This window comes from Dermacentor andersoni, chromosome 6, assembly GCF_023375885.2.
Source record: "Dermacentor andersoni chromosome 6, qqDerAnde1_hic_scaffold, whole genome shotgun sequence".
In the NCBI taxonomy this organism is placed as follows: Eukaryota; Metazoa; Arthropoda; class Arachnida; order Ixodida; family Ixodidae; genus Dermacentor; species Dermacentor andersoni.
In genome coordinates this window covers 86,118,764-86,142,100 of record NC_092819.1, presented here as the reverse complement: position 1 = coordinate 86,142,100, position 23,337 = coordinate 86,118,764, and the positions used below count along the sequence as shown (strand labels likewise).

The window sequence follows — 23,337 nt, the reverse complement described above, 5'->3', positions numbered from 1 at the left end:
CCCGAGGACCCCCGAAACTGTCTTTGTTTCTTCCTACTTTTCTCTCTTTCTCTCTTTTTCTCTCTCTAACTTATACGCGCACAGCCTCCGGAGTAATGCGCTAGAGAATTATTAAAGGTTGAACGCTTTCATACGGGCTGTGATCGTAGCAAGCTTGAATAGCTGGCTCTGGTTGCACAAAGCAGGTGGCTCTGACGCAGACACGTAGAACGACGACACCGACACGACATTTGAAGATGAGTTGAAGTTGTGCGCGTGTGTCGTCGTCCTCGTTCGTCTGCGCACATAGAAGCACATTCATGTGGTGTTCTGCCTAATTGACGGGGGTGTCTGATGGCCTCTTGGAGTAACGTGGTAACTGCCGTGGATTTACCATGTGTCAACCCAGAACGCCACATGAATGGTGCAAGTTTTACCGTACGAATTATGTAGATCATTACGTAAGAGGTTCTCCTAGAAACTTGCCTGTATTGAGGCGAGACGTGTTTTTCTTGTTTTTTTTTTTAGTGTAATTGACATGATGCTACTAATGCTCTTGCAGAAAAAGAAAAGAAACTGTATCTGGTGTGCCTGACCCGTTGAAACTGCCTCGATCAGTGTGAATCGTGCATGCTGGTGTGATATTCAAGAACTTGCGGCTGGATATGTGATGTCGCGAATTTGCAAGAGTGAAACGACAGGCCAAATTTAGACAAAGTTGCTGAGTCTCGGGCAATGCTAGAAGACGAGGCTTAGAGCGAGAAACGCCACTCGTGAGACCCACGATCGTGGCATTATCCCTCCATCTAAGAGCTAGTCGCTCTAACTCCCAACACTTCATGCACACCACGCGCGCTGCAGATTCTCTCTTTCGTTCGCCGAATCAGCTTTTTGAAGGCACACTTAGGCCAGTCGTAGTCTTTCGACCTCAACAATAGGCTCCAAAATTTTCTCTCGAGCAAGTTTATAAGATCGAAGCACTCGTCGCTGTCACTCCTTTAGGACACGTTAGTCTATGTCATTCCACACAAAATGTTTTACAATCACACCATTTGAATAGGCTACAGATAAGGTTTCACAGTTTGGCATGCCCAGTGGCCCTAAAGGTATTGTTGTCTGTTACTTATTCAACACGTTTGATTTTCAATAAAAAAAGAAGTTTCAGGATCGATTAGAACGCCCTGAGCACTTTGACCCCCAAAATTAGAGCCAATGTCAGTGAACCTTCATAGGTTTCGCACGGTGTTGCCTCAATTGTGTTTTTTTTCCACAACATTGCACTGCTCCGAGCAAATTTGTAGTAGCCTGGATATGGCCCAGTTCTAGCCACCCTAGCCTGGAAGGCCGCCTTAGGTCTAGTAGCGTTGCTTTATTATTATTTTTATGCGTATGAAGATCTTACGCTTGCGCGGTTCTCTCGGTGGCTTGGCTTCATTTGGTCTGTCGTTCACTGAAAGGATGCCAGAAGTCCTGCAGCCGCAAAGAATGGCGCCATATTCAAGTGTCTCACTTGTGTCGTGCAGAGAAACTTTCAGCATGACAAAGTCAACTTCATTCCTTGAGCGAAGGGTGTACATCTTCTTGCCTTCTAAACTATATCTTCCATGCGCTAAAAGTTATGAGGGAAGGCTTTTATGCAAGGCCAAAATTGATGCTCTTTTTCTCGCTTTTGACTTCCACAAAGCAGACATTCGTAATTTTATTCACGTAAATGTGTTTGTGTTCTAGATGCGCTCAGTTGCGGCATAGTTGCTCGAATAATTAAACACGGCTTACTACAGGATTGTAGTACATACCGAGCTTGACCAGCTATGACTTGCGTAGATCACTTGCGCTGCGATCATCCTAATGTGCTACCGGCTTTAGCGCAGCAGACCTGTTAGACAAAGGGTCACTGGTGCCAACTCTAGGTAAGAATCAGCTTAACTAAGTAGTAGTTTGTCCATAATTTCGAGCAATGACGATTTAAAGTTTTGAGGTATGCGTGAATCCCCAGTGGTTAACGGTGCGCGAAACTGCAACAGCCTAGAGTACCTCATCCAGTGTTTACAAGAAGCGATGTGTACTCCGTCATTCCAACAGGATTAAATCTTGAGCGCCAAAGCACGCCGGAGGCTCAGGTTTAGAAGTGAACTACAACAAACGTTACTTAACGCAATGCATAGCTAGGACCTGGCGGACTGCGTGGTAAAAAAAAAAAAAAGCTATATCGATGCGCGCGAAATTGTGTAAAAATTGGACGTAAGCCCAGCTCGGTGGTGGTGCAATTTTGGCAGAGCACGCCAAGGCTAAGACAGACCTGCTCGTCAAAGAACCTTGGCCTTGTCAACTGAGATTCAGCCAAGCCTGCCACAGCCGCCATGGCTCCCCTAGCTGAAAAATCTTGCTCTCTCTCTCTCTCTCTCTCTCACACACACACACACACGCACATACGCACACACACACTCTCTCTCTCTCTCTCTCTGCCTCAAAGCCACGCAATGCCACTTTCCAGGACATGAATAGCGAAAAAAAAAGTTGGCGGAAGGGGATGAGAACATTCAGTTTAGCGTTTACCTCAGCAGCAACGTTATTTTCAGAGCGTGTGTTTTAGCACAGGCGTAACTTTTAGCTATGTTAACGCAACATCGCCACAACGTTGGCCACGCTCAGCCATTCAATGATTACATCATTATTCTAACGCAGAACAAGGAGGAAAGTTAATTAGGAAAACGTTTGTGTTTGTTAGGGAACGCGTGCTTTTTGTTGTTATTGACCTGCAATACAGGAATAAATCTTGAATAATTGCCGCACTGAAGCCACAAGAAAAGTTCAGTGGCAATAACACGCAGATAAACCATCTGCGCAAGAACGAGAACAATTTGGCTTCACCTAAGCCGTGGTAACTGCGCAGCAAAGCCACCTTGCAGTAAAACCTGCACGGTTCCTTTTTTAATTTTTTTTTAAAGTTGATGTGGTGTTCAGATAAGGATAGTCATTTGAACAACAGAATGTGAATATTTGTGCTTCTAAATAATCTTTAAGTCGACGTGGTCAAATTCAACGGTATTTTTCGTTCCTGACTGCTTTCCTGCAGATTAGAAAATAACAAGAATAAAAAAAAAATCTATGGAACTGAACAGCTAAATGCAGGTTGTAAGAAGCAGCAATGAGGGATGTTTTATGTGGTCTCGCTTTATTTGATGCCGCAATTATTTATTTCCTTTATAAGGAATGAAATATCATGATCATTTATTGAGAAAAAAATATGATACGAATATTGTGCGAAGGTGAGATGTAAATGCAAATTAAACTGCATGCACAATGATGCCAAGATGGAAATCGAGTCTATGGGACATTTTGGTAGTAGAAAAAAGTGACTGGTTAATTGTGTGTCATTCATAAGTTTTTTTGTACAGGACCGACCTCTCGCAGGCACGACACCTCATTAGTATTCAACCCTATGTAGCTTCAACGTTTCTTTTAAAAAAAGAAAGTGGTTGATATTGCGCCTAACGCAAATATATATTAATGCAAAGTGAGCCTGCAGGCCTCCACTTCAAGATTAAACAGCTATAAGGGTTTGATTACTAATGAAGTGGTTCTTTTCCCTAAGATGGGGCGATCCTGTACATTGTGGTGTTTCCTGCGATGATGATTGTGTGTGTTGTCGCAGTCACGTGAACTGAAGGTAGCCAAAGCTCGAAGCTAATCCCATAGATTATTAACCTCTTTCAAATAGTGTTAAAGAGCCGACTGAGAAAAATATGCGACACCGAATAAATCTTCGTTGACCAAGGATGTCGCCAGTCTTTCCGTTAAGAAAGGTCCTCCTTCTTTCTCACAGTGAGCGACGTGAGAAAGAATAAATAACGGAAATGGGCAAATAACGCTCTGTTCTTACTCTACACTCTCGCTCTAGCCGGGGGTCTAAATGGGGCGAGGGGGGAGTAGGGGTTCAGGAGGAGAGAATGGAGCTCGTCGGCCGGCTCCAGCTTTTGTCCTTGCAACACCGGAAACAGAGGGAGAGTTAACTGGATGTACAATACAGCTGACGATGTGTAGACGAAGCCGACGCAGACTGCGATGTCTGCGAAAACTTCCTTTGCCCAGCTATTATTTTTTTTATGCACTCATTCAACTGCCGGGGAAGCCACTTATGTCCTCGCATACGTTCCCTAAAACTGGGCTTATACAAGCCTTATTCAAGTACGCACTTGTCGCTTGGGTGTGGCTATTCGCGAGCTCGCAAGTTTCGGCTTGACGGAATTCAAAATTTCATCCAATGTCAAAAGGGCCGAAGGAAGTATTGCCCGCACAAGCTTTTGCATCCATATACGTAATAGAGTGCCTTTGATTTCATGTGACTGCGACTCCACACATTTTTTTCTTCTTGCTTTTCCTGTAGTCCCTGTTCGATCTCTCTATTAATTCTCTTTGATGCGGGCTGTTTCCTTGCAGAGCAATCTAGACGAGCAAGATGTTGTGGGGGATGTCAAGCGCGTCTAACTATATTGCTTACACACCCGGTGGTATCCGCCTCCCGGGTGCCTTAGTGTGGGACTTCTTCATGGTCCCGCATAGAAAGCGAAGCTTCACGTTCCCCCCCTCCCCTTTACCTTGACGATGTGTGTTTAGTCAGATTCCCTTTTTTTGTCACCATGCACTCTTACTGAAATGATTGATTGGTCAATTATGAAAGGTTCGCCGATCCCACTTGTAAGTGTTGAGTCAACACAGATTAATATTTAAGACTCGGGAGAGGCAGAAGAATGCCTAATCACTCTGAAAATTGAATCCTTGTGCAAAAATTGGGCCTGCTTTCTCTGGCTAACGAAAAACGGACACCCCTGTGGTGCTTCAGACGAACCTTTCACTGAAGTGTGTGATCTGCTTTTGCGTGCGTTCGTCGCGCGTTCGCTCTTGCAATGCTCTATACGTCCAAATATCCGAACAGTGATCGCTTTTCATTCTTTCGCAATGCGTGCTACTTGTGAATAGATAACGGAGCTCCTCGGCGCTTCTAACACCGCCACGTTCTTTGCGTGTGTCTGTGTGCTTCGTTTTACAGGTGCTTTCCTGGTGCCATTTTTCATTAGCATCGTGCTCTGCGGTGTGCCCTTATTTGTTATGGAAGTGTCGATCGGACAGTACTTGAACACGGGAGGCATCGGCATCTGGAACCTGGTGCCCATGTTCAAAGGTATGCCCGCTCTCATCTTGCTGCCTTTAAAAAGAAAAGCCTTTCGGAACCTTCATAAAAACATACGAACATTTATCTGTGAAGCCCGTGAAACAGACTAAAGAAAATTTCCATATGCTGTTTGCGGTCCCTAAACTGTCTATGGGGGTTATAAGAGCACGTAAGTTCGTAGGACGATTAGGACAATAAATAGGATGTGGGGTGCGATTACTGCAGCAAAACAACAACAGCTAAGGGCTGCTTAACCATACGGAGGCTCTCGCTCCATTTAACGTGCGATAAGCAGACACATTCACTGTTTGTATTGTTCGCTCACATTATCGAACATATACAGTCATTGTTCGTACATTCTTCAACGTGCAGTGCATTCATACCGAGCTCGCATGCATTATCTTCGAAAATACATTGTTGGCGCGAAAAACATGCGCAGATGGCAGTGCTTCGATGTGAGCAAAAAGTTTGTAGTGCTGTTACTTCTCTTCCATAAAATAGGTAGAAGGCTACATGATATTTTCACCCGCTCCCGAATTATGTATTTTAATTTGCTGGAAAACTTCAGTGGCTTTAAAGAAGGAAATGCGATTCTTGTCTCCCCGCCTTGGGCATCTTTGTTTACAACTAATGCCACAGTGATCTTCCAGTCGTGTCCAAACTGTGTCGCAGCTCACAAAAAAAAAAAAAAAAAAAAAGAAAGGTTGTGAGAAGGACAGATCCCGCCTTTTTTTATTACTGCCCGGTCTGCGTGAGCTAAAATACTATTCCTAATTTGTTTTCCACTCGTTCATTCTTTTTCCCCACATAAGACGGCTATTACTGTATAATAAACTACATATACGCTGTCGATAACACGTAATATATTCCAAGCTATTTGCCTACGGTGCTGCTGCTTCATTTGCGACGTCATTAATGTATACGCTTTGAGCATCGCGCAAATTGAAATTGCCCCTTTTCTTCCTTCATCTAGTAGCTGACCTCAGGCGAGATAAACGATTCTTGTACTTAACGTGTTCGCCTCATTTCGACCAACGATGTGTGCAGTATTTGCTCAGTATCTGCAAAATTCGACTCCTGTGGGTGACGACTGCGGGTCGCCGGAAGCCCCGGAGATATATGAACGCTCAAGCCACTGATCAGGCGCAACTTCCGGCGTAGGCTCGCCGTGCATACGATTGTTGGGTTGGTGCGTGTCCGGCGGACGTGAATCGAGAGCAAAGACACAAGGATATCGCCACGTCCGTGTAGTTGCAAGAAGACAGCTCTGGGACGACGAAGCATAGGGAAAATAACGCACACACGACCGCGCTGACTCGCAACTTGACAGACGCGCAAATCAAACATTTGTAGCACTGCACATGTCGCATTCAGAATAGCAAAAACAAAAAGCAAACATACGTAGATGTTCAACCCTGATGATCACTGTAATTGTACCGGTTATCAGCCTGCAAAACGGCATCACGGCTGTTTCACTCCGTCGTTCACTTTTGCGTACATGTGTACTTGTGCATGCGTCTTTTAAAAGCGAGGGTTTATGCGTCCGTTCAACTCAACGTTGTTCTTGTTATTTGCAGTGCAACGATAACTGGAGGTCGCATGTGGAATTTGACCCTCGTTACAGGGTGTCATTACGGACATTGTTGCATACGCTATCTTGTCAGCTCTGATTGGCCCACAGGGCTGCCACGGCCTCTCTGGTTGTTTCATATTGAGCCATTACATAATTTGACAACATGGCGGAATTTGGCAATGTTATTCATCACGTTGTTCTCAACACTTTTAATAATTAATATTGTCAGTATGCACCGCCATGTTGTCGAATTCTGCTGTCGCAGCGTTTTGAGCCACTCAAAGAGAGCATAGCTGCCCATCAAACGGACAGTATGGTGGAATTTGCTCTTCTGCAGTGAACTATGCATATAATTATTATATGTTTATTCTTCCTCGCCGACCTTCCCTCTCCCTCGAACTCAGGTGTGGGGTTCGCATCGATGACCATGATCGGGCTGAGCAACATCTACTACATCGTACTCATCGCCTACACCCTGTACTACCTGGTTGCCTCGTTCCACAGCCCGCTGCCCTGGGAGCAGTGCGGCAATGAATGGAATACCGAGCGCTGCCTCGGCATCCGCGAAAACATCTCCAGCCTCGCCCCGCGGAACCTCACGGCTGCCCAGGCTGTCTCGTCCGTCAAGGAGTACTGGGAGTGAGTGTCGCGACCACGTTTGCCATCATCCCATGCTCGCGGAACTCGTGCTGCTTTTTGCGCAGTGTCATATCAAATGCATCTGTGATGTAATTTTATATGAACCACACTTGCCACATCTGGAACGTTGACGCCTTGTTCACTTGTAAACCCTTGGATTAGTTATTCCAACATGTAGAGGGGGTGGGGGGAAGTACGCGTAATACGCTATAACGAGAAAAAAGAAAAAAAGTTGGCAGAACTTAAAGTGCAGATCGAGTAAAAGCTACCGGGAATCAAACATTCTGGACCGAGTCTGTGATGACTCGGCGGTCACGGGATTCACAGGGTCGCAAGCGCTACAGTCTAACCTGAACATAACACATCCGGTCAAACTCACAACGATCCCTGATGTAACGATTTATCGGTTATAACAAGCATATTTCGGTGCACTTACGGTTTTCCTACCCTGCATGTTCAGACTGCGTCCATATATAACGAGCATATTTTTTAATGCGCCATACTGTTACAATAAACACGTCAAACGCGAAGTGAAAAAAAAAAATCAATATAGGCCCTCTGAAAGGCGAGAGTCGCGTGCCCCTCCAGCCCAACAGTGGCGAAGACACGACCCCCTAGATGAGCAAATTGGGACCAACTGCCGCTGAAGCGTTGGTGTTGTTGCTGTCGATCTACACGCGACCCGAGTCGTTGAGAACGCGGCAATGCGTCGTGCAATTTGCCGGTGGTTACTACGCCGTTATCTGGAGATCAGCGGGATCACGGTTGGTTGACACTTCGTTTTAGGTTACTGCTGATGATGGATCGCGATGATCGACATTCAACCTTTCGAACTTCGCACGACTTTTTGGGCCCAAGTGACACAGAAAACGTAACTTCGCGGCTCTCGGCGTGCTTAGCCTCGCGTGGCTGACGCACAGCCATGACATCCTTAAGGACGCCATACCGGCGAGACCTTTGCAAAACGGCGGCGTGTATGTCATTGTAGTTTCCGCTTCCAGCCAACTTTTTTTTAAAGCGAAAGCTTTACTACGCCAGCCAGCGAGCCATTTCGGCTCGTCGCGCCGTATGCCGTATGCAGGCAGCCGTACGCAGTATGACATATGCCGTGGCCGACGAACGACCTTGAGCCGCCGTTGCCTAGCAACGCCGCAGTCGCGCTCCAACAGATGGCGCCGCCGTCGACGCCGCTGCTACAGTGAACTAGTACCGCTTCCGTCGCCGCTCGCTCCACCAGATGTGCTCCGCTGGGGTAGAGGGAGAGGAGGGGTCTCCTCGCGGGGGGGGGGGGGGGGGGGGGTATATATATGCGCTTCGCCTCGGTGTATTTTGTCGTTATGGAGAGCACAAAAGACGCAACAACGACAGAACGAAGCTAGGAAGAGACACCGCGCTCAAGAGACGCCAGAAGAACGCGCCACACGACTCGAGAAGCGTCGTAACGAAGATGCGGCTAGAAGAAGTCGTGCCACGTCCCGGAGCGATTTTCGCAATTCAACTAGGGTTAACCAGAGCTAAACCACAGGCAATTTTCTTTCTTTATATATGATGCTTCATTCTCGCACTAAGAATCCCCTCAAATCCCACCAATTGTAAAATAATCACAAGATCTAGCCGTAAGAAAACCGATTACTGATCTAAGGGTTTCGAAATGACACACGATCAGAATCAAGAGACATTCTGGAAAAAGTACCGACGCGTTCTTTGGATTGACCTGCGGACTTCTTAAACGAAAATTCACAGCTACAGTAAAAACCAAAATTTTTTTTCAGAAAAACTTAGTGAGCAAAAACAAGAAAGCGAGAGAGGAGCGAACATCGTCATTTTTTGGGGGGCAAATCGCACTGGGGCACTGTATAGCCTTAATACGCCGTTTCTACCATTCATCGTCGCACCAGGGCGCCCCGGTGCGCACTACGGCAACCATGGTGCGATTTGCCAAATTCGCAATCTGTTATTGCACTTACGAATGCGCGAACTTCGTAACTGCTGCGCAAACGTGCTTTAACCTCTAACTGCTGCTTCGAGGTGCAAAATCAGCAAATGTCGCTTTGACGTACTTAAATACTGCAATAAAAAACTACGTGGTAGAATACGCGGAAGTGAACAGAAGCATGGTGGCACTCCACACGCGTTCTAGGGGGGAAAGAAAGTGAAACGGTGCAACTGTCGCTTTTCACTGAAAATTTCATTGTGCGGCCTCTGCGCTGTTCATTCAACTTAAAGAAACAGTCGAGGAATTTATTTGTGGGCATCGCGCACGGAAGGTTCGATTCACTGAAAAGGCAGTTCAATTCACTCGTAAGCATGCAGTGGTCGCTTCACGAAGTGATATTAAGTTGTCACCGGAGCAGTGGCGTAGCTAGGTCGTCTGGCACCGAGGCCCATAGGTATTCTGTCACCTCACCCCCCATCCCCACAGGGTGTAGTCAGCAAGGCGAAGATATAGAAAATTTCCGGGGAACAGGGGGGGTTCAGCAACAGCACAGCCACCTTGGATACCGCGCACGTCCCCCGAGGCCCCCCCTTTCACTATCATTCCCAGACATCGCGAATGTAGCAAGTATACACGCTGGTTTAGTTAATGCACCAAGTTGCAGGCTGCTGCAACGATAACTTGTGATAAGCACATTTGTGCATCTGCTGTCAGACTGCATGGCTTGGCAGCCAGTACAGATGCAGCATCGTGAAAAATATGGCTCACAAGCAACAAAAATATTATATGAGAGTTTTAATTAGCGATTTTAGAGGCAATATTGCATTTGCGAAATTGAAGCCCAACAGTCATATGTTGACCAACAACAACTTCACAAAGGAGGAGGAGTAGATTTTAATGGAGAGAAAGGAGGAGAGGTCGGCCTGGAGAGCGTGTCTCTAGCCTGCTACTCCTCACTGGGGAATGGGGAAGTGGGAAATACAGGGAAAGGTAGGTGGCGGATGATTATGATATGGCACAATGAGATACTATATACACGTTGTCCAATATGCGGATGCGCACTGGAGATGCAATACACTAAGAGTAATCTTGTCCATACAAAAAGTAATCTTGCCACAAAAAGTTTTTGCGCAAACACATTTCGCACTGACTACACGTCTCACAGCTTCTAGAGGCGATCGTCTAAACCAGTCTCACTTAAAAAGTTCAAAAGTGCTTTTATGGCACGTTGGGCACAGTCAACACTCCTCCACGCGCCCAAAAGCTTTTCTTCTGAAAAGGGGCGGGAGTCCAAGCTGTCAACTGTAGATTTGAGTTTTCTTCGTTCGGCCGCATATTGAGGGCACACGCAAAGTACGTGAGCTACAACTTCACAAAGATTGTCATAGGTACTATGGCGTGCAGTGTTTTGGCTGTGTGCAGCCTTCAACGCAAACGAAAATGAGATAGCCTGCCAGTGACATTTGATCTTCCCACCCTATTAGAAAACGCCACCTGCTTCCCTGTTGCGCTGGCGCCAATGCTTTGACATTTACGAGTTCTTCAATCCACAAAGCCATTTTTAGATTTGCTGCTATTGGCAAACGTGATTATCCGAGTTGCAGTACTGCCACAAGATTGGGAACACAATAGAGCACGCTTCACGTCGATTCCTGACGCCACCATGAAAAAAAAGAGAAAGCCGTGATGAAGCCCATGCCAGCAGAAACTTGAGCTACTGTTGGTCTGGACTAGCAGTAGAGAGGATGGAGATATCAACTTCAGTGGTGCACTATTTCATATTTCTTTTGGTACTGTCATACTGGGCCACCCGCAGTGCCAAAGTACTGCGGGCTCTAGCACCCATGGCGATTTTGTTTAGAGAAGTTCTTGTGGAGTTAATAATATGCCTTCGGGTCCTCGATTCCTGACTTGCAGCATTGCCTCTATAATTTCTAATTAAGCAGTTATTTAAGATATCCTTATTAATTATCTCCCATATTTGCACATACAATACCGAGTTCTCAGTGGTCACAAGTTAAGGACACCTAACCTGATGAAATATCCGAAACTAACCTCACAAAATTCACATTTTTATAAAATTTCGTGCAGCTGAAACAACACACTGTATTTGTGACATGAAGTCACTCAACAACAAAATGGTAACGAGACAGTTAGCCAAAACTAGGAGACGGTGTTTTTATTCCACCCCTCTAAATTGGTAGAAAAATAACACAAATGATACAAAATTGATAAATGGAACACTGTATTTATACTGACGACACAGAAACGATTTAGCGAATTAAATTTTTCAACCCGCACATTCGTGTAATTATTATGTAAGATGTTGCTAAAGCTGCAACCTACAATTCTGCGGCATTACAAATCTGGTGTATCGGGTACATGAGCTCGGGCAGCTGGTTACCGGAACATTCTTTACCATTTACGCCCAGTCAAGCTGGCGGAAAGAGGGGGGGGTCTTCAGACATATATGACACCTCCCCCAACTGGCAACCCCCACCGCCCCCCTGGCATTACTACACCACTGCACCGGAGGCCTCTTGAGCAGTGGTGCAGCCAGAATTATTTTTCAAGGGGGTGGCAGGCACCTGACTAGCATGCTTCGATGTCCTCCCTACACTTTACCGGTGCCGGGGAGGGGGATAGAAGGGGGAGGAAGATTGGGCAGGCTACAGACTAACACAAAATTATTTATTATTATTATTTTCTTTTTTTGAGGAGGGGAAGCACATGCCCGATGTGCCAACTCTAGCCATGCCACTGCTTGTTAATGGTTTGCAATAATTCTGCGACAGAACAGCGCGACCAATTTTTGCACATGTCAAAGAGCAAGTCCACATATTGCAAGCTACTGATATAATGACCACTTCTTGCGGAACTATTGATTTCATTATAAATGGGTTCTGCTTATTCCATATATCAAACACTCGAAACTTAAGTATACTCCAGTCATACTGGCCACTTTCAAATGGGATTGAATTGCTGAATTGGGATTGGCTCCTTTGCGCAAAAATTGAGCTTCAGAAGGGAGCCAACCGCAATTGAGAAATTCAACCTGGATCTCACTCGATCGATCGAAAGTGCCCATGTGACTGTGGTATAAAATATCGGCCTCACAGCGAACTAGACATTGGGTGTATTGAACTCGGGGAGCCCAGTGCCAGTGCCACAAAGCACTTGCAGACAGCGAAAGCAAGGGCTCAGGGGAGTAATCTTTATTTTATTATTTTTGGCAGACATATTTAAATTTACTTTTCTTTTTTTAATGTGCTAGAATGTTCAGAAATGTGCACAAAGCTTATAGGAAGTGCAGCAAAGCAGGATCCTACAAGCTTCTTACCTGTGTGTTGTTGCGTTGCTTACTGGAAGTGAACTGGAGCAGGTCTAGACAATCTCACTGATCCAGAACTCCATTCTTAGTGATGTTGAAAGCAGAGTAAGGCGCAGACAAAATATTACTACCTACTATCCATCTAGTTTCGTTTTCAATAAAAAAATTCCTTGCTTGTTTCTTTTCTTTCTACTGCAGATAAGGAATCCGTATGTATTCCGTAAGGAATCTGTATGAACGAACGTATTGCAGCGGTTATTTTACTTTCCTCATGGGCGAGCTTACCTGATGTACAAAACTATATTTGGTGCATAAGCATGAACATTACAACTGGTTTGACTATGTTATAGTGGTTATATCTGCAGGCAAATATGCAGTGATGCCATTACTTCATTACATGTTACATTGGATTGCATTTTTGCATGCACAAGGCCGCAAAAGCCCAATTACACTCGTGACTGTTAGTGAAAATTTCTCTGTGCATGTGTTCACGCTGACTGGCTCTTTATTATTTTTCTTATCTTTCCTTTTTCTCATCTATCTTTGCCCCATTCCTGAGTGTAAGATTCCCTCCTTTCCTTCTTCGTCTCTGCCTCTCAAAGAATAACACGACAGATGTCTTCTTGCAAGCAATTGCATCAGTACTCCATACAAAATTTCGAATAAAAACTCACGCCCAAACATTTTGTAAGTTGTATGACTGATGTCATTTATCTAAGTGAACGAGAATAAAATAAGCCCAGAGTGACTGCAAACAATATGCTGTTAGGATGTTCACAAGCTGCCGATCGATGGAACCATGAGCACATTACCGGGCGAGCTCATTGTGTCTTGACTGATGGTGAAATGAAAGACCTTTCTTTCTTGTGCTTTCAGGAACAATGTGCTGGGCATCACTAATGGCTTGGAGGAAGTTGGTTCTCTGCGGCCTGAACTTGCCCTCTACCTTCTCTTGGCATGGTTCCTTGTGTACATAGTTATTTGGAGAGGACTCCATCAGAGTGGCAAGGTGAGGCCCTTTCAAATGTGTCGCTTGAAGGTCTACACACAGGCAGTTATGTTTCATGTAAGCCGCTGCACTTTTAATCCATCTGTTTAAACAGTACTCCGACACGGTTGCCGGAATGCAACCTATTTCATGGAGCTATCCTCAGATGTCAATGTCCAGAGCAAGATGAAATCGAATGCCACATTTACACCATCTTAACAATGAGGCCAACGTTCCCCCTTACCCCTGTTTTCCTTTTTCGCATTATAGAGAGCAAACATACGTTGAAAACTAGAAGAACACCAGCAACAGCTCCCCCATAGTCATCAACATAACATGAGAGACTAGGTTACTTACCCTGCGGCACACTGGCCATATTTTTTTAATGCTGTTTATAACTTTGCATGAAATGCTTTCTACAAGCTACTCTTGAGCAGTAGGAGCTCAAAACAAAGTTTGCTTGGTCCATCCATCTGTTCGATTCTGTTACACTGAAGTATGTGTATTGCCATCCTCATTCCCTCATTGTTAAGGTTGTCATTGTGTTGCCTTCCTGCCACTGTCATTTTCATTGTTATGCTGCCATCATTGTTGTGGCACACAATTCTACAAGTTTACATGGAATTGAATCTGTGTGCAAAGTTGGTGGCATTGGTGGTAGTGGGGATCAAGAGTATAACGCTTTCACAGTAAATTAGTTCACAGCTTCCAGAATCACTGAAGTCTGCTGGTTTATCATTTTGCATGTATATCAGTGGATTTGAGAATGCTGCCAGCATTCGATTATTGATGGCAGCTTTTTTTTGCGAGCTGCGGAGCCGTAGGAGTTGTACAAGCGATTTCACAAATCAGGATGGCTCCATCACCAAGTCGTTCAGCCATAGTTCAGCACAGTTGTCCTCAAAAAATGCTGCACGAACATGTGAGGCAACTCGCATGAATAAAGTAGTGCCTGGAGCCGGTTAATTCTATCTGATAAATGAAAAAAATCTGTGCACATGCTGATCTGCACTGTGCTGTACTGTACTGAACCGTTGCACCATAGCACTGCATTGTATGCCGTCACTGAAGCTATCTAACCCATATACATATCCAAAGCTGTAGGTAACAATCCCTTTCAGTGATATAATGGGTTATTCAGCCGCAATGAATTTCATGGAATCTGATGTGCTGCATTGCTTAAGAACATACAGAAGAAAGTGATTAAAGATATAGCGCTGTTGTATATTCCTTACTTTTTATGCATTTATTTCCCGCTAAACAGTGTTTTCACCGGTGCATTAAGTGGGAATAGGCGTGGGAATAGGCGTGAGGCTTATCATGAGAACATCTATTTTCACCATGCTACTAGATGCAATGTGAGGCAACTATAGTACTAAGGTGTTTGGCGAAACTGTCAGACATGCATGGTCTACATAATCAATCAGATGTGATTGGGAATTTTCCTGTTATTATAATGCAACAAAAAAATCCAGAAAGAAATTCTTATGCAGTGCCATGCAGCTACAATGCCTTGTCTTGATTACGTCGTCTCGCCAATTTGCACATTACAGATTATTTGGTGCACAGCACTCTTCCCCTATCTCATTCTGTTCATCCTGTTCATCCGTGGAGTCACATTGGAGGGTGCCTCAGAAGGGCTACTATACTACCTGCGTCCTGAATGGAGCAAGCTCAGAGATCCGAGGGTGAGCCACAGCTCTCCATTTTGTGCCACACAGAGGCAGTAGTGTCTTCATTTTGCACTTCATGTGAGTTGCTAGCTTACAGAAAAAAGAAAGACAGAAACCCATCAAAGGAAATACACAATGGATTAAGTTGTTCTCTGTGTGTGTGTGTGTTGTTATCTGTACATATATATATGGTTACAATAGCATTTAAAAGAACTATGGGGGCTCTTAAGCAATTCTTAAGATTAAGACGTTATTGCACAAACTGTGAATGTCGTCCGGATTACCTCGGTTTCTGCGCATGCACTACACTTTTCTTTTCATACGAATAATGTTACGCATTATCCACGGTTATTCACGTTTTAGATACCTTATTTTAGTTGGTATAAAGTTACTTTCACAGAATGCAATGCCTTCCTTAAATTTCTGCCATAGCTTGTCTACAGTTTCGTATCTTGTCAATGTCACTGCACTTGACACTGTCAGCAGTAAAGTGAATCTTTGGTCACCACACGGGGCTTCACTGAAAAATCTCTCGGTCCAACATGCTCACCCAGTAAAATGAAAGCGTGTATCATTCACTTGTGCATGTCACTTTGTTAGCTGCACACTTGAAAAACATTTTCAAGGTGTGCATTGGGCCCATTCGACCTGCTGATTGCTAGGCACTCTGTTTGTAAGCATTCTGCATACATGTACAGAACACATTTGTTGTGTTGACGTGAGCGACCCTCCACCCCTGTCAAGGTGTGATGAACTCTGAAAAGAGAATGACAAGCATTGACAGGGGCCAACCTGTCACCATGTCAGCCCTCCATTCTTGTCTGCAGGTGTGGATTGCGGCTGGGACACAGGTGTTGTTCTCATACGGCATCGGCATTGGTGCCAATGTTGCGCTGGGTAGCTACAACAAGTACAACCACAACTTTTACAGGTTGGTGCAGATGATGAAACTTGTACCTATCCCCCGCCCCCCCCGCTAATTTACATTTTGTTATGTTGTGCCTAAACAAATGATGCCTTCACTTCTTTTTACTCAATATTTTCTTAGTTCTCGCTTGCTTTACCTTAATTATGTGAGGTGAAAATGTCCAGACATGCCAATTTTACACCTTTTGATCTAGTTAGACAATTAACCCATTCCTATAGTATCTGTATGCAGTGCCTCCATATACATGCAGACACCATTGGCTGAAAGTTTGGTATGGACAAACAGTTCACGAATATATCACATAATAACATCAATACCATCAATATAATATATATCATATTGAAAGTAAAATTGGTTGTTATTACGCAAAATACATTTGCTGGCATATCAGCAGTGCTCTTGGCTGTTTTCCTAGATGTGTGCATTACATTGTAATGGTGTTTGAATAACGAAACTTTTAGGTTTAATCGAATAAGTATATATCCATACTTGAGAAATAAGGACCTAAAATGTCAAATTGAGTGCTAAGTATTTTCCTACTTCCGAAAGCAGAAAAGAAACACGTAGAGGGAAAGTTCTAAAAAAAAAGATATTTTTTATTTCCTTTGATGAGAGTGATGCTATTTAGAGTCCATTCCACTGATCAGCTTCTGTATATGAGAAAACAGTCACAAATTGACCATACTTTCTGGTTAATTGGCTTGGAAGAAGTGCCTGAAGCAGTTGTTGGCAATATTTATGGCGGGCAAGGTCCAATAAACATACAATAATCATGTTTAATGAGTCACAATTGAATATTTCATGAAATCGAATATAAAGTTCACCATATTAAAAAATGCTTTCATTCAAAATAGAAGTGCTGGATTTGCATTCTGAATTATGAATATCTTAGTTCCTTGTACATTTTTATTAGTGCTGTGATGGCAATTGCACCTCATGAAACACACTGTCACTGTGTTTGTCATTTTGCAGGGATTCCATGATCGTGTGCACCATTTGCAGTGGAACAAGTCTTTTTGCTGGTCTGGTCATATTCTCAGTTCTAGGTCACATGGCCCACATACAAGACAAGGATGTCTCTGAGGTGGCACGATCAGGTAGCCTTCACACTGCATATTTGTGTGTGCTGCAAACTGATACTTTAGCTTGAATAGAGCATGCATACCCTTAAAGGTTAATCAGTGCAATACTATAGCTATAGGTGTGTGTACTCATGGTGTGTACTCATGGCATGAAATGTGACAGTTGGACAGTTGTGACAGTCAGAACAGCCAGGTCAGTGATGAACCACAGACTTGCTCACCTGTAATCAGAAGCAGTAATCTCGCTCCATAAACGTTCTCGCCCTCGCAGTACACCACAATGCAAATTGCTTCTGAGGGTGCCCACAGATAGCTTGCCAGCTCAATATGCCAGCTCAACATCCAGACAATTTGTGGTTATGTCGAAAACCTCAGTACTGCAAATATTTACCAAAGAACTTGATAAGCACAACGTTTCTGTTAGGTGGCTGTCAAGAGTGTTTCCTCGTGAGCAAGAACGCACACAGTGCACAGCAGCACATCATCGAGATCAGCCGCCACTGAGCTGGCGCTCTGACTGCCGCCGCACAGGGGTGGCATTGGAGGAGGAGCGAAGAGAGCAAGGCTCACGCTCTGCGCGAGAGATGGCGCCAGGAGCACGCGCAGCTAGAGCAGCGTGCTGGCCCCTGCTACGGAGCTGGTTACGGTGAAGGACGACGGTGCTGCGAAATGCAGGAACGGGCTCCAAAGAGCTGCGCTTTAAAATAGAACTTCAGAAGAATCTAAGGATCGCATAACGCGCAATAGAATGGAAAATGGTAGGTGGTACATCAAAACACCCAAACTGGGTAGCATTGATAAGAAATGTAGCTGGTAGTGTAACTGATATTCTAGTTGAGATTAAGAGGAAGAAATAGCGTTAGGCAGGCCGCGTAATGCATAAAGCAGGTAACCGGTGGTCTATTAAAGCATCAAAGTGGGTGCCAAGAGAAGGCAAATGTCAACGATGGCACGTGGTGTGAAAACATTTGGAAATATTAAGGCATAAAGTGGAGGCAGCTGTAGCAAGACTGGCGTAATTAGAAATTTCTGGGAGATGCCTTCATCCAGCAGTCGACATGAAATAGAATACTCACACAAGTACATTATCTTTCTTTCCAGTGACGCTTTGCTCTGGCTAACCCCTGTTACAAAGTTATTGCTTGGTGCAAGACGCGCCTACATGCATCAGAACTTTCCCAAATGCTGTCGCCAATTCTATAGCAAAAGAACTTTGTCTAATTAGATTGCATATGCGATGCGAATAGTGGTCTACATTCTGGAATGTACGCAAGCACCAGTGATCATGCTGGAATGTACAATAAGTCGCATATAAATAGCTGATGCACTTGACCTGTAGACAAGATTTTGATGACCAGCAATTGTGCTCACTGCTGTTATTGTGCTCCGAGTGTTACTTGTTTTTCAGGGCACAAGTTCACTCAATAGACAGTTAGATTCATGATTTACAGTTGTGCCATTGACTGGTTTTTCACCGTCATTACACCATGGCAATAGGATAATGATAATGATGACTTGCTCAGTATGCCCACACATTAGTGTGCTGCATATGCAGGACCTGGCCTTGCATTCCTGGCCTACCCCGAGATGGTGGTGCAGTTACCTTTTGCGCCAGTCTGGGCAGTACTCTTCTTCCTCATGCTCATCGTTCTGGGCATTGACAGCCAGTTCTGCACCGTTGAGGCACTCGTCACTGGACTGGTGGATGAGTTTGCCTCTACGCTGAGACCGTACCGCCGCCTGTTCACTTTGAGCGTCGTCGTCGTCCAATTCCTGCTGGGGCTACCCCTGGTTACTCAGGTAAGAGGAGTGTAGCACCTTACATGAAAAATACAGTCTAGACCTGCCAGCACACATTGCAATGGAGACACAAGACCAGCCATTACTAATGCCAGTATCTCATGAGCTATATTTTTGAGGAGCCAATGTGGCGAGCCAACAAACCACACACAATCTTATCATCTACATCTCTCTTATCCAGAGTGGTGCTTGCAAAATCTACCATGCCATGTTGGATTATTGCAGCACTTAATTGCACAAATGAATGGCCTTGTGTCTTCAATGTGTCTGTGACAGAGTTCAAGATGCACTTCCGCATCGTCATAAGTGAGCTTCTTGGCATGCTTTTTGCTGTTGTTTCGAAGCCCTTCGCATTCTTCATCTGTTTTGCAGGGAGGCATGTACATCTTCCAGCTGATGGACTTCTTCTCGGCTAGCGGTGTCTCACTGCTGACTGTTGTCCTCTTCGAGATTATCGGCTTTGCCTGGATATATGGTATGCACGCACTCTCGGCCACAGTTTTGCAAGGACACGCTGTCATCTCAGTCTACTCAAGCGTCGCCTTAATTACACTCGCACGACTTACACTAACTCTCTTGCAGGTGCGAAAAGGATCTACGCCAACATCAAGGACATGATAGGCATCACGCCAAACAAGTACTTCTTCCTCTGTTGGATTTTTGCTGCTCCCTGTGTGATTGTGGTAAGTGCATTCTTCAGTGAGTAAATACATTTAAATCAATTATATTTTACCTTGTGTAATGAGTGCACTATCTTGAAAAATGCAAGATATAGGCTTTCTAAATCCTAAATAAAGTACAGGGATGTGCCCATTTCGCTTAAAATGTATGAAAAATGATTTCGCACTTACTGCTGCACTGTTCTTGCTCAAATTCCACAGGAGATCGCATTTTGGAGTCTGCGTCATTCAGTGCAACACTTGGCACAGTTAACTGCCAGCTTTTTAAGAAAAAAAAATGCAAAGTTTCCTTCATCTATAGGTGCAAGCTGCTGTCGCTACAGCGCATGCATAAAATATGTTGTCGCCTACTGTCAGCTGCAGAAAGCTGCCATTCACGAGGGGTCGCTGCCTGCTCCAGAGTAGTGGGCAACATACGGCAACCCTCCTTGAACGGCTACTTTCTGCAGTTGCTGGCAGGTGGCCACGCAAGCTTACGCTTACGTTGTTTTGGCAGCATGCATCTCCATAAACGAAGTTAACCTTGCAAGAACCAGAAAATTAACTGCGCCACTAGTGTTACACTGAATGATGTAGGTTCCAGAATGCAATCTTACCGTGAAATTTCAGCAAGAGCCGCGCAGAGGCAAGTGTAAAATATGTTTTGCGAACATTTTATGTGCAATATGCATGTCCCTGCACAATGTAGCATCCAATAAGGCAGGCAGCACATGAGAAAGGCATCACATGGCCCGAATATTTGGAACTATTTGAAACTCATTGGAAGTTCATTGAATGCAGCTTTTGGTATGACTGGCCATACATTGGATTGCACGAACCTTGCTTGACAGGGTTTAAATGGCAGAACCAGCACCATACATAGGAATGAACATTGTTAAGTTCTATAGATGAATGTGTATACTGATACCATCATGGGCAAGGCTATGGTGATTAGAGCTGCCAATTAATTAAACTTGTTAGTCAAAGTAACATTTAAAAAAAATGCTGGCTCTCCCATAATTGAGAGTAGACGTAAGCATGAAATTGCTACCGGTAAAGCAGATTGGTTGGAGATGAACTAGCCACAATCTTAAAATGGGTATAGTGCATGTTCGCAAGGCCCACCACACCACACCACACCACACAACCATCTGTGGCCCGCCAGACGCTGCTGGCCTGGTCATGCAGTGAAAAACTCGCACCGCCGAATTCATGGCCTGCTGGCATTGAGAAGAGCACAGGCAACCCTGTCTCAGCGCCAAAAGATGACAATCAAGTGTATGGTGCCCTGTATCTGACTTTTGAACGTCGCTATTGTAAATGACAAATAAAACTTCAGCGCATTAGAAATTACAGCTTGAGTGATATTGTGAACAAACATTAGGAAAAACTCGGAAGCAATATTTTTTGTAACTTGTTTGTTAGGGCAGTAACTAGTGTGTGTAATGCAGTCGTGTACAAAGGGGTTGGGGCCAGAGACCACATTTTCTTAACTTTTGACTGGTTGCCCGGAGGATCTCGTTTTGTTCACGCAACTTGTCCTGATGTTCTCATTTGAGTGCCCGGATAATGGCTCTGTCTTTCGGCTCAAGTTCACTTGAAGATCGCTAACAACGGGAGCTAATAGAATTTCATGCTTAATAAGTGAATTTGTAGGTGAAAAGACAAAAACATTAGCGATGCAAAGTGCTACAGCAATTCTGATGAGGACTGAGGTCCTCTATAGTGTCTACGACTGTTTCATTCTGGTGATGAAAACAAGACCGTAGGTTTGATTCCCAGCCGCAGCAGTTACACATGGATTGGGTAATGCCAAAAATGGCCATTGGCATATGAAGATGAACGTTAAAGAACTCTGCACAGTCAAAATTACTTCATAGTCTTCCACTGTGCTGTCCCAAGTTATTTTAACCACTATGTGTTTCCTTTTCGTTTTGATAGTTCCATCCAGCACAACTTTCTCCTTTATTCCTTTTGAATTTTGAGACCTTCCAGCATGAATATAAAGTGGCTGAAGTGCACTTAACTGAAGCTATATGATTATAGTCACAACCACTTGGCTCTGCGCAGTCTACAAATATTTCTGACAGTGCTTTACCAGTGGGAAGGGAAGAGCTTTTGAGTCTACACATATTGCTGCTTTCAAATTTATATGGAAAACTGTAAGGCATTATCCCTATAACTGCAAAGGTGTATTGCTGTGCCTTTCCATATTTACATGTTCGATGTGTATGTATATAGCGCCCACCTGTAATCTTATGTATTTTGAATCTGCAGCCAAACATAATAAACCTTGGCACTAAAAGGATGACACAAGGAGGATCCAGGACAGGGCTCAACTGACATCTTCATTATGTTGCACCTCTACTCATAAGAAAACAGACACAAGCAGCTTCTGCAGAGAAGCCATCATGACAGACAGAGCAAGAGAGCAAATAATACAAAATATTCTAAAAAAATGAAAGTCACTGTTGTACAGAGCTATACACATGCTATCGACACATTCTTATCCAAGTGATCTTATAAAAGATGCTTCTAATAATTTTCCAGTAGTGGTATCTTGCTCCTTTTCTCTGCCCAAGCACCACACATGCTCCATACATACTGAAGATGTCAGCTGACCGTAATGCCTTGCCCTGTCTCCTTCTCATGTGTTCCTCATGTTTATGCTAAGTTTTATCACGAATACACACCAACTTAACTAACCCGTCAATTCATTGAGCTAGAATGCCCTGACACTTCCTTCTGAATTATTTAACAATTATGGTGCTGCCATCTATGGTCACTATAGACATGGAACTGACACAAGCCTTTCATGTCTGTAATTGCAATGAACGGGTTGTAGTACTTATTCAGAACAGTTATTAGTACTAAAAAATGGGAACACAACCTGAGCCTGTCCAAAACATGGAACAAATTAAGGATTGTTTAAATTGTGGTGGTGCTTGTATTTGCATGAAATTCTTGAGAAAAGAGTTCCAGTCTATATGGTTAATTGTATACGTGAAGAAGAAATAAGTAAATGTGATGGTACTGTGGTGAGGCTATTGTTTGTAGCCCATTCCCCGAGGGCCGAAATAATCAAGCCTTTGCTTTTGTGCAGGGAATGCTGGTGTTCTACATAGCCGTGCCTGAGCCAGTGACATACTCAGACCACTACGTCTATCCCTGGTGGGGCGAGATGATTGGCTGGGGCATGGCTCTTGCTTCCATCATCTGGATTCCTACCTATGCCATTTACTACCTCTGGAACAGCTCAGGAACCCTCCTAGAGGTAGGCACATTTCTTCAAATGTTTTACTGTCTGCAACTGTAGACACGCACCCATGGCTTGTGTGTGCACACAAATCCACACCCACACGGATAGTTATGGGGTGCTTATCGCACATAAAGAATTAAGCTAGTGTGGATGCCATTGCCAAATGTTCATCTGCTTTTCTTTACAAAACACTAAAGAGGAATGCTAAATCAGTTTATACCGATGGAGTATTCCTTCAGAACTTGATTCTCAGTAATTTTGCAGGACTGCACTAAAACCACAGCACTGGTATGTCAGTGTGATGTCATAGATTTCAA

General features: G+C 44.3%; 1 protein-coding gene across 2 annotated transcripts in view; it reads left to right on the top strand.

Moving 5' to 3' along the window:
* LOC126522497 (sodium- and chloride-dependent GABA transporter 1-like) overlaps positions 1-23,337 on the top strand; it is a 65,713-nt gene that overhangs the window by 33,828 nt on the left and 8,548 nt on the right. For both annotated transcript variants that reach the window (XM_050171249.3, XM_050171250.3), the window contains exons 2-11: positions 5,030-5,161; positions 7,130-7,364; positions 13,508-13,640; positions 15,173-15,307; positions 16,120-16,223; positions 17,193-17,317; positions 18,858-19,102; positions 19,475-19,577; positions 19,685-19,785; positions 22,865-23,035. In XM_050171249.3, coding sequence (XP_050027206.2) covers positions 5,030-5,161; positions 7,130-7,364; positions 13,508-13,640; positions 15,173-15,307; positions 16,120-16,223; positions 17,193-17,317; positions 18,858-19,102; positions 19,475-19,577; positions 19,685-19,785; positions 22,865-23,035 — 1,484 coding nt within the window. The remainder of the gene's footprint in view (positions 1-5,029; positions 5,162-7,129; positions 7,365-13,507; positions 13,641-15,172; positions 15,308-16,119; positions 16,224-17,192; positions 17,318-18,857; positions 19,103-19,474; positions 19,578-19,684; positions 19,786-22,864; positions 23,036-23,337) is intronic.